At 37.2% G+C, this 12,069-nt stretch overlaps 1 protein-coding gene across 2 annotated transcripts; it reads right to left on the bottom strand.

The window, feature by feature from the left end:
• Positions 1–1,736: 1,736 nt before the first annotated feature.
• On the bottom strand, positions 1,737–11,704 carry LOC105446452 (tenascin-R-like). Of its 2 annotated transcripts, XM_011683342.2 has the most exons (6): positions 10,483–11,704; positions 5,723–5,968; positions 3,849–4,103; positions 3,085–3,330; positions 2,323–2,568; positions 1,737–1,949 (listed from the first exon to the last, which is right to left on the bottom strand). In XM_011683342.2, the coding sequence occupies exons 2-6, from the start codon at positions 5,871–5,873 to the stop codon at positions 1,798–1,800; spliced, it is 1,050 nt and encodes a 349-aa protein (XP_011681644.2). In that variant the 5' UTR covers positions 5,874–5,968; positions 10,483–11,704; the 3' UTR covers positions 1,737–1,797. The 2 variants fall into 2 exon arrangements, with proteins under 2 accessions (XP_011681644.2, XP_011681645.2); XM_011683343.2 differs by lacking the exon at positions 3,849–4,103.
• Between the last annotated feature and the right edge of the window lie 365 nt (positions 11,705–12,069).

The following is a 12,069-nucleotide window of genomic DNA, read 5'->3' as shown; positions in this document are numbered from 1 at the left end:
TAGATCCCTGGGGAACTTCGTGTGTTATGTCTGCAAAATCAGAAACATAATCATTGTACATAGTTAACTGACGTCGGTTGCATAAATAACTTTTTTTAATTAAGAGGGTTTCCACGTTCAACATAAAGGTTCAATTTGGACAAGAGAATTGAACAATCTAGGTTATCAAATGCTTATGATATATCCATAAATATTCAATACAAACCCTCCATTTTCATAACACGTACATGTAGAAACCATAATGGCAGATTTTGCGGTCTTCACGTTAATTCGGAGATTTGACCAAAATCCCCTATTCTGATCAAAATTTGAATCAAAGGAAAATTGTAGAGTCAATTTTTAGTTACAACATAATAAAATATTCGAGAGTTCGGATAGACGAGATATAGGCTATTCAAAACAACAACAAAAAATATTACCTAATGGAATCAGATTCAATTGTTTTCCTTTAATTTGCACTTCTTTGACGTATTCAAAATAGATACTTTTTTGACCGCTTTTAGCAATTTTTGCATTTTCGCGCGTTCGTCAATTTGTGGGTTTGACGAACGTCTTTGAGCTAAATGTAGGTCAATAAAGGTTAAAATTAATTTCAAGTTGTTAAGAATAGTATCAGTAACACAATACAAGAACAAAAATTGAGAAAAAAAAAACATTCGGTACGGACGGCACACGCACAAAATGCTCGCGCAACTTTTTTTTGTATACTAATAAAGGTCTGAAACGTGTCGCGAATTGGTCCACTAAGCGTTTCAACCAATTTTAAAGTTTGAAATGACAATGTATGACGGTGTATGACGGAAATACGGTTAATATAAGGCGAGGCGTCAAAAATATCGATACCAGCAGGCTGCCGCCTCACGTATTGGCGCATCGAGGCTGCAATTACGGCCAAAGCCTGGCTGGGGCAATTATTTTTCTTTTGTTAGCCCAGCCGGCTTGCGCCAGGCTGGGATCTGAGGCTCGGTTTCCATTCGAAAGGCGGCAGCCGGCGTATGCTTTTGAACGCCATTTCCTACCGCCAGCGGTAGCCGGCTGAGCTAATTTTAAAAATGCAGCCAGGACGCACAAGTGCAGTTAGCTGCCGCTGGCTGGTATATTTATTTTTGACGCCTCGCCTAAATATAATTAACAAAATGGCGCCTAAATGACGTCATTCATCAGTTATACAAATTTCTTTGTTAGGATCATTAATCCTGCATATGGCACATGTCATAAAGTTTGTCTTTGTCATTAACAACTTATTCACGAGATATGAAGCAAACAAAATCATACAGAAAGTATGGGGGAAAAAAAAGAAGAAAAAAGAAGATTCTGACAAAGCAATAGGTGCTCTGCTACGCTGCGCAACAGATCACCTAAATAATACTACTAAATAAACACATGAATAAATGAATAAATTTATAAATGATATGCAAGACATAAATTAAAAAAACACTAAACACATTAAAAAATATCTTTGCATGTGATCGTTAATTTTGGAAGGTAGTGATGACGAACTTAGAATCTAAGTGTCAAATCCAGAAAAAGTCATGTGACTGTTTTATTTAAAGGACAAAATGTCAACTAGAGTAATGAACAATGGGTCTTAAAGACCGTCAATACTACTGGGCCAGAAGGGATAAGACAACACAGTGAGGTCACTGACAGGTGGATATCTCATTAACTAAGCTCTCAACTAACATAAGAAAAATAGGATCACGGGGGACCAACATGCACCGATTGGGGAAGTTTTCTATATATATAGGGAGCAAGTAGCTACAAGTAGGACAATGGGGCTTTAAATTAGGGCAAACATTAAGCAAACAGTGCATGGTGTCGGGGCAATAGCAGAGTTGTGTAGAAGAGGAATAGTGTGGTGATGGCGAGACATGCCCGATGCTGGGTAGGGGTGAAGCCTGAGTTACATCGCGGAGGGGGCATTTCCATACTGCATTCATCTGGGCTCCCTACGAATAAAACAACGAAAACAAGGAATAACCATTTTTAAGAAAATCAGTTTGATAAAACGTGAAAAAACGACGATGAGAGACGAATAGACATGAGCTTGGAGGGCAGTACTGATATAGGAGGAGGAGGAGACAGAGGTGTCGCCATGTTTTTTTAAAGAAAGAAGAGAAAATCGTTCGATAATTTGGAGGTTTCTTTTCCGACAATGAGAGAAAAAAAAATCATAAAGAAGACGAAGAAAAAGCAGAAGCAGTAGAGTGTAACAATAATAATGTTGCCTTATTGACCGAGGGTCGCCCTGGGTAAAATAAATTGTTATCATTATTATCATTATAATTACACCATAGGGTTCCCGGGCAAGGTAAAACTTACCACTCGTAAAGTTTCCGGAAGCAAGAACCATCCCTCCATCTCTCCCTCCGATCATGACACTAATCTTCGTATCTGGCATCAAGATTGTAATCCGTACTTCAGGTTCAAGAAGATCCCCAACCGCCTCCACAGCCCCAGTGGGTGACGTCATAAGAGTATAGGGTGCTAACTGGTAATCTTGCCATTGTAGAAAGGCTGAATCAGATGTAATGTCACTCACGAGAATTTCACCTTCAGGTATTTGCCCTGAAGAATGAAAAAAAAATAATGATATAATATTTATAAATTATGTATGCGAGTTTCATGCTTTATAATTTCCAATTGTGTATTAATAAAGTGCACGAAATATCGGAAGACCTCTCTCTTCTTTAGGTGAAGAACAGATCGAAGCTATCAACAGCAAACAATGCCTGTACAATATTAAAGAACATCATTCGGTAAACATGAAGAAAACGATAATGAGAGATGAATAGACGTGAGCTGAGAGAGCATCACTGAAACAGGAAAAGACAGCGGTGTCGCCACCACTTTTTCCAAAAGAAAAAAAAAATCGTTTGGTAATATTGAGGTTTCTTTGCCGACAATGAGATGAAAAAAAAATGAAAAAGAAGAAGACGAAAGAGAAGAAGTAGTAGTAAATTATAAATGAGAAATGTTGCCTTATTGACCCGGGGTCGCCCCTGATTAAAGAAATTATCATCATTATTATCATGATTATCATTAACAATAACACCACCGGGATCCCAGGAAGGTAAAACTTACCACTCGTAAAGTTTCCGGAAGCAAGGACCATCCCTCCATCTCTCCCTCCGATCATGACACTAATCGTCGTATTTGGCATCAAGATCGTAATCCCAACTTCAGATTCAAATATGTCCCCAACGGTCTCCACAGAACCGGTTGGTGACGTCATAAGAGTATAGGGTGCTAACTGGTAGTCTTTCCATTGTAGAAAGGCTGAATCAGATGTAATGTCACTCACAAGAATTTCACCATCAGGTATTTGCCCTGAAAAATAAAAAAATAATGATAAATATATATATATATATATATATATATATGTATATATATATATATATATAAATTACGTATGCGAGTTTCATGCTTTATAATTTCCAATTGTTTATTAATCAGGTGCACGAAATATCGGAAGACCTCTCTCTTCTTTAGGTGAAGATCAGATCGAAGTTATCGACAGCAAACAATGTACGATATTAACGAACAACACTGTGTAAACATGAAGAAAACGATAATGAGAGATGAAACAGGAAAAGACAGCGGTGTCGCCACCACTTTTTCCTAAAGAAAAAAGAAATCGTATGGTAACATTGAGGTTTCTTTGCCGACAATGAGATGGAAAAAAAATGAAAAAGAAGAAGACGAAAGAGAAGAAGTAGTGGTAAAGTATAAATGAGAAATGTTGCCTTATTGACCCTGGGTCGCCCTGGATTAAAGAAATTATCATCATTATTATCATGATTATCATTAACAATAACACCACCGGGATCCAGGAAGGTAAAACTTACCACTCGTAAAGTTTCCGGAAGCAAGGACCATCCCTCCATCTCTCCCTCCGATCATGACACTTATCATCGTATCTGGCATCAAGATTGTAATCCGTACTTCAGGTTCAAGAAGATCCCCAACCGCCACCACAGCCCCAGTGGGTGACGTCATGAGAGTATAGGGCTCTAACTGGTATTCCTTCCATCGGAGAAAGGCTGAATTAGATGTAATCTCACTTACAAGAATTTCACCTTCGGGTATCTCCCCTGAAGAACCTACAAAACAATATATATATATATTTATATATATATATATTATATATATGCATAAACATGCGAGCTTCATGCTTTTTAATGTCTAATTGCTTAGTATAATCAAGTGCACGAGATATCGGAAGACCTCTCCCTTGTTCAGGTAAAAAAAAGAGATTAATGCTGTCTAGAGTAAACAACATACAATTCTCAAGAAAATCATTTTGATAGCAAAAAGAAAACGACAATGAGAGACACGAATAGACATGAGCTGGGAGGTCACCACTGAAACACGAGGAGACGAAGATGTCGCCACCATTTTTTTCCGTTTGATAATGTTGAGGTTTCTTTGCCGACAATGAGAGAGAAAAAAAAAAACATGAAGAAGCAGAAGTAGTAGAGTGTAACAAGAATAATGTTGCATTATTTACCCAAGGCCGCCCTGGGGTATCATTCTAATTACCATTATCATTACCATTATATCACAGGGCGAATGCTAGACACTCGGATCGCGGCGCGCTGGAAAACAATCGGGTCACGGCTCGCTGGGCCAATTTTTTTTTAATGGTGTCTTCAAGTCGGCCCTACACGCTGGTAAATTCTTATCTTAGAATAGCGACTGTTCTTAACCATTTTTTTAATGGAGGTGCTTGGGGAAATCTACTTAAAAAAGAAGTTCGAAGTTGCGATTGATTTGCTTAATGATAGAAAAATAAGAGACAATAATTAAGGCTGACATTAGGAAAGACAAAATACTAGTTGGATAAAGTGGATTTTAGAGAAAGTGTAATAGGGCCTACTGCAAGGGAATATGGTAGGCCTATTAATAGGGGATGGAAACACGGAAGAATGGAAAGAGTGAGAAGATGAATTGTGGGAAATTAAGAACAAATTATAGAAAAAAGGGGGGCAAGAGAGAACTGATACAGAAACAGATTGTATTATAGGCCTAATGGAAAATTGTGGTAAAAGGTACCAGAAGAATTAACAATTAACATAAAGATGAAAAAGATGAATTGCAAAAAAAAATAAAGAATTACATTGTAGTCCTATATTTAGAAGCAAAAAGGAATCAAGGGGGGGGGGGATGAAGGGAGAGAAATAATTAAATATATAAAAGAACGGTTTTTTTTTAATGGCATAAGAAAACATGAGATGATAGGGGAAACCAATAAAGAATATCGTAATGATTACATGATGGAATTAATTAAAAAAAATGAAAAGGAAAGGAAAGGACAAAAATTAAGAAAGAACAGAGAAACTACGACAGGGCAAAAAGGGCAAAAATACGATTAAGAAGTTATAGCAGAAGGAGTTCAAGAATTGGATGGTAGAAGGATCAAAGATAAAGATATATATATAGATAAAGGATGGTAGAAGAGGTGAAAGGAGGAAACAAATGCGAGGGATGTAACGAGAGGACTAAGGCAAGATTAAAATGATAAACGATACAGAGACACTTCTATTGTCGATAATTTCAAATCTCTTCTTCAATAAATTGTCCCCCCTATAAAGCCGATTTGAAGACACCATTGAAGAAAAAAATGGCCCAGCTAGCCGTGACCCGAGTGTTATCCAGCGCGCCGCGACCCGAGTGTTTAGCATAAGCCGACCACAGGGCTCCCAAGCAAGGTAAAACTTACCACTCGTAAAGTTTCCCGAAGCAAGAACCATCCCTCCACTTCCCCCACTGACCATGACACTAATCATCGTATTTGGCATCAAGATCGTAATCATTACTTCAGCTTCAAATATACCCCCAACAGCCTCCACAGCACCGGTTGGTGACGTCATGAGAGTATAGGACCCTGATGAGTAGTCCTTCCATTGGAGAAAGGCTGAATCAGATGTAATGTCAGTTACAAGAATTTCACCATCAGGTATTTCCTCTGAAGAACAAAAAGAAGAATATATATCAATTAATATATGTATATATGTATATATATATATATGCGAGTTTTATGCTTTATAATTTGCAATTGTTTATTAATCTAGTGCACGAAATATCGGAAGACCTCTCCCTTCTTCAGGTGAAGTACAGATTAATGCTTTTTAGAGTAAGCAATATGTGTCTATTTATTTTGTTCATGCCCTTGCCAAGTTTTGTTATGTGTTTAAGCATTTGAAAAATGCAATGGTCCCGATTCATGTTTCTTGAGAATGTGACATATAAAACCTTACATCTATAAGTATTCAACAAAGGCCCTAAATTAACAAATACGACACTATTTCTTGAGATAGGAAAATCACCTACAAAACGTCACATTAACTAGGAGATGAAGAATTCAGAAGTTTATAAATATGTGTGTGTGTGTGTTGCTGTCGTGTTGCTGGTTTTGTAGAACAATACTACTATTCCGATTTTATATTAAAAGTGATTTAGTTATCATGAAATATACGGCTAATGTTTTCTCTAAGAGCACATTTTTAAAAATATTTTTGGTCCCCAAAAATTGCAACGACACAGTGGGGGAGGGGGGGGGGGAGTGCAAACTATTTTTTTTTTGGCCGGGGGGGGGGGGGCACGTGCCCCCTGTGCCCCCGCCGTGGATCCGTCCCTGATCAAAGCTCATGTTTTCAATTTTACCGATCGAATAAAAACCAATTAGTATTGCATAGTATCTAATTCTCTTTTCATTCGGAAGTGACACCAATTTATTTTTGTAGTTTCGTAGACCCATCGCATTGACGTTCGCATCCTACCAGGTACCCATTTAACGTTTTGGTGACGAGAATTAATATACACACAATGCTTTGATTAGGGACATATTATGTCCGGCTTGCCATATTTTACTGTTCAAGTGCGGATTAAGGCTGCCTAGCTTGAATCACCCAAAGTCTGTGGTAAGTAGGATCATGGACCTATTACGAATGGACATTCATCGTTTTCTTAACGAATTCATTGTGATTGTCTCCGTCAATAAGTCGTCTCAATAACATTCCGTACATGTTTCTTCACTTTGATCTCATTTTGAAAAACATGTTTATATTACCAGATAGGTTTTGTTTGGATTGTTTGTGATTTAAAATCTCGTTTTCCCCGATTTCCTCATAATATTCCACAAACACAACGCACAGGGATTATAAATGATCATGGTGTGCAAATCGGTAATAGTAAATTTCATATCACCAAATCGTCTACTTTTCAACTTTGCTGCTCCCCATTGGGGATGTTTTTTTTTATTGAAGACATACTCTTTCAGAGCACACCATTTAAACAAAACCCAAGAGAGGGAAACTGCTCCTTTGTCAATGCCCGCAGTCGTTATTGTTAAAACAGCTGAATGTTCTAATCAGAAGGCGTTGACTATCAATGGATCAAAGAAAGAATCACGTTGAATGTCCATCCGTAATAGGTCCGTGGTAGCACACAGACACACATACACACACACATACACATGTCATGCCAATACAACAACATGATCTAAAATCTACGCCCTGAAATATTCACCCATCGGTATACTAACATTTAATACAGAGGCCTATAAATAGCTGACGATTAATTATATCTTCTAAAAGCAGTCGGGAATAAATAGACCTTCATTTCCTAGACATAGATCAAAGTTTGTTTTTACAAGAGCTACATAGAGGGAATAATGACCCGTCACGACAGAATGAAACGGAATTCGCAGGGCTGGACCTTTGGAATTTGGAAGAACGTGGATAATTTCTTTGTCCAAAGATGGAGCTAACTAGGGCGGGGAAAAGATAAATCGTTGAACAAACGATCTGTTCATAATAAGGGTTTTCCCACCTTACCTAGCTGTTGAGTTCTGTGGAGCGAATACAAAAGAAAATTCGCTCTACAAGTAGGAAAAGAAAATGTTGCGAGGTTTCACGCGCGTGATTTAGCAGTGAATCAAAGATTGCCTGCCCATGTGGTGTTTTAATTAATGATTTTTCATTTTTCATTTTGAAAATTCTATAGCTCTCTTAAAAAGTAGACTGAAAAGAAAAAAAGCTTTCAAAAGAGAGACCACGATCTGTATCGAGATTATGAAACAGGCATTTTTTTTAAAAGGAAAGAATACAAGTAGGGGACAAATAAAAATCATTATGGCATTTTTTTTCCTTCTAAAGATCGAGCTAACTAGGGCGGGGAAAAGATAAATCGTTGAACAAACGATCTGTTCATGATGAGGGTTTTGTTCACCTCACCTCGCTATTGGGTTCTTGGGAGCGAATACAAAAGAAAGTTAGCTCATAAAGAAAGAACAGGAAATGTGACGATGTTTCACACGCGTGACTTAGCAGACAGTCAAAGATTGCCTGCCCATGGGGTGTTTTAGTTCATGATAATCTTTTTTTATCTAGGTTTTTTGTAATTAGGAAATTCAATAGCTCTTTCAAAAAGTGGAATAAAAAGAAAACAAAGCTTTTAAAAGAGAGACAAACAACTGTACCGAGATCATGTAACCGGCATTTTTTTAAGGAACGAATTAAAGGAAAGAATAAAATCTGTATCATAAATTTGACACAATTGTTGTTCTCTCTCTGCCTCTCTTTTAAAAGCCTACTTTCTTTTCTGTTTGCTTTTTCGAAAAATCTATATAATTCCCCGCATTTTAAGATTAAGAATACAACACACATACACACACACACACACACGCACACACACACACACACACAGGTATATATATATATATATATATATATATATATATATATATATATATATATATATAATTATGTTTATCTATGCGATCAAAGAGCTCAGTATTACAACAACTACTCTATTTCTTTAGTGGTTTAGAAAATATTCCAATACGCGCTGGCTCAACCCCCTCAAACTGTTTAGCTCAATTACGCCACCGCAAGGGCCTGTTGGAGTTTGGGATTTTTAAGAAAAGGTGCATTCCCCTTCAGCACTGGATTGATCTTAATCTTCTCTTACTCAAAAACTTCCCCTCCTAAAGCACGGTGCGCATGATAGGAAAGTATTTGATAATGACGATAATAATTATAATAATAATAATAATAAAAATGATAATACTAATAATAATGATAAAAATAAAAATAATAATATTAATAATGATAATAATAATAATAATAACAATAATAAAAATAATAATAATGAAAATAACAGACCCTGAAAATTTACAAATAACAGCAATGATGTTATCAGTAGTAAACCTTTTATCTTATCTCTCCCTTGTCAAAATTATGTGTGTCGCAGGGTATTTACTGACAAAGTGGCTTGATATCAGTTTGGCATTGGCAATACGAACGAAGGGAAGGGAATGCATGAAAGAGAGAGGGAGAAGTCTAGAAGCCCAGTTTGCAAGTATTGTTTAGATACATTTAGAAAGCCGTGCAATCTCTGAAATTTCTGTATCTAATAAAGAGAGCTGTTGTTAGTTTAGTTGACAACCATTCTTAACATGATCTTTTTTTCATACAGATATCAATTGTAATGTTTTTTTTTATTTTTGGTGTGCATGTGGTGGATTAGCATTGAACAATAAGGTGTGAGGTTTACTCAGGGACTACCGAGGGATACTGCAACATTGATATCAATCAGCTATTCAATTGTTATGTTACTAAGTGTATAACTAGCAATGTTACTTTATTAGGCGTTAAAAAAAAAAAAGATGTTGTAGTGCCCTTTGCGACCGACCCAAAAATCTTCAAATCTACGGTCGGCTTAAAAAAAAAATCACCGTTTCTTAGAAAACTGTTTAATGATTAAAAAAATATGTACTTGAAATTGAGAAATATCAGCCCAAAGAGGGGAAAACAAAATAAAAAATTAGTGCATTCAAAGCTAAGAAATAACAGCCCAAAGACGGGAAAAAAAATGATAAAAAAAATGATAATTTCCGACCGACCGACCCATGTTTTGGCACCTAAAAAGCAATACAACATCGTTTTTGTTTTGCCTAAGTACCGTGGCGGGGAGCGAGCCCACCCCCTTTGTATTTCCAATCAAGGTATCAGACCACTTGACGAAGACGTGCGTAAAGCCTCGGTCACAAATGCCATTATGAACTTCTACGAACGCCGTACGAACGATTTTCAGACAATGGAAATTCGGGAAGACAACGGAAAAACAGGAAGATTCGTACGAAATTATCGTTCGTACGAATCTTTGTTATCGTAGGATTACCTCTTGTTAAAAATTAAAAAACAATAGAATGCAAAGGCTCGCGGAGACGTCATGCCCCCGCGGTGTCTTAGCGTATTACTTATAGTGATTGTTTATTAATCTAGTGCACGAAATAACTCTCCCTCCTTCAGGTGAAGTAAAGATTAATGCTATCGGGATAAAACAATATCTTTATATAAAACAACTAAAATGTCTATACCTTTGCCAAGTTTTGTGATTTGTTAAGTATGTGAAAAATATATTGGTTCCAATTTGTTCAAGTCAAGATATCAGACTACTCGGCTACGAATGCGTTACCTGTTGTTATATCTTCCGTCCTGAAATCACCACTAACTCCTTCGTTCCATGGTGTGACTGTTATTGTGTACACCGTGTCCGGGCTAAGGCCGGTAAATGTGAATTCCGTTTCTGTTGTGTTACCGGGATATCCATTCACACTCCTCCCGGAGGCTTGAACTATATCGACTGAGTAGGAAGTATATGAAGTCCCTGCGTCGTTGAGCCAGGAGATGGAGATGGTAGTAGGTGTTGTGCTTTCAGTGAATAAAATTTTTATCCCGACCCCAAACTGGGTTAGAAGAGGGGAGGAAAATGAAGGGGGAAAAGAACAAACAGTATGAACATGATCGTAAAGACATCTTAAAAATTTACTTAAAACAATATTGAACTGATGGAATCTTTTCTCTAGTGTACTTTTTTTTTATCGCACAACTTTACAGGCTATCAACACCTCGATATTCAACACGATACGCTGAGTATGGGTGCCTCGAGTAGTCTACTCACAAGTCACTTTTATGTTACTTGAGAATGTATTTAGAGTTACAAAATCTATTCACAAAAGTAGTATTGGAAGCTCATGGCGATAATGAAGTATTAGGACATGAACTATTAACATACAGAAAACGATATTTGTGTTGATTGGTAAACATTTTAAGGCAATTCCAGTAGCCTCGTCCGAAACATTTGGAAATGTGCCATTAATGTTTTGCATAACCCGAATATGATTTCGGGGTAATAAAATTGCAGTTGACCTTTTTGAAAATGGTTGCGATGTTGTTTATAACTTGCAGTTATTAAATACTTCACTTGCATTTATGAAGTCGAATCATGTGGTATATGACAAAATGAGGTGTAAGTGATATTCATTTCCACAAATCTTGAGTCTCAAAATGATATTATACAGTTGTCAAATTTAAAGATTTCGGAAGGTCTTAAAAAAGCAAATGAATAATAACGACATGTGCAAGGGACACTGACAATTTTAATTCACATGGAAAATTTGGAGGAAAAGTGATAATAAATGTAACATTGCAATAGATAACTGATGAAAATTGTGACCCAACATTTAATGACCATGTAAAACTAAGTGAGTTTCAGGAGACTGCACCAAACAACCCCCGATTTTGACCATGCCCCTCTTGTATTAATAACAATAATAAGCTTCCTCTTTCATATAACTCTTAAGATAAATTCTCTAAGCGCTTTAAAGATATACTATTACCCCGGTCATCGGATTCAATACATGCCCGCACACACTATGTGCACAATCTCCACTCCCCCGGGGAGCATTCCAGCCAGGCGTTACTTGACGCTCAAAAACCTACATGGTCGCATCCTATCGGTTACCCATTAAACACCTGGGTGGATAGTAGACCGAAAGCTTCAGTCTCTATAATCGTCGGTTGTCCCACTGAGACTACGTCTGGCTCCACTAGACCTCCGGTTATAGAGACTGAACGATCGCCTATACCATCGTATGTTGAAGATATCACGGCTAGATTTTAGCCGCTAGGCCCCTCCCACAAACATGACAAACTTGCCACGGCCGTATTGTTATGCCCCCAAAATCCCCCAAAATGTCATTTTACCTCGTCCATATCCAAT

The sequence above is a fragment of the Strongylocentrotus purpuratus genome, unplaced genomic scaffold, assembly GCF_000002235.5.
Source record: "Strongylocentrotus purpuratus isolate Spur 01 unplaced genomic scaffold, Spur_5.0 spur5_scaffold_17, whole genome shotgun sequence".
NCBI lineage: Eukaryota > Metazoa > Echinodermata > Echinoidea > Camarodonta > Strongylocentrotidae > Strongylocentrotus > Strongylocentrotus purpuratus.
Note: the sequence above shows the minus strand (reverse complement) of the source record. Positions and strands in the feature narration are given on the sequence as shown.

Bases quoted from the DNA above. Each gene is read 5' to 3' on its own strand.
- LOC105446452 (XM_011683342.2), bottom strand. From the start codon at position 5,873: ATGACGTCACCAACCGGTGCTGTGGAGGCTGTTGGGGGTATATTTGAA. The intron at 2,569-3,084 runs GTAAGTTTTACC...TTCATTCTTCAG, and splicing joins TTCCGGAAACTTTACGAGTG to GGCAAATACCTGAAGGTGAA. The intron at 1,950-2,322 runs GTAAGTTTTACC...TTTTATTCGTAG, and splicing joins TTCCGGAAACTTTACGAGTG to GGAGCCCAGATGAATGCAGT.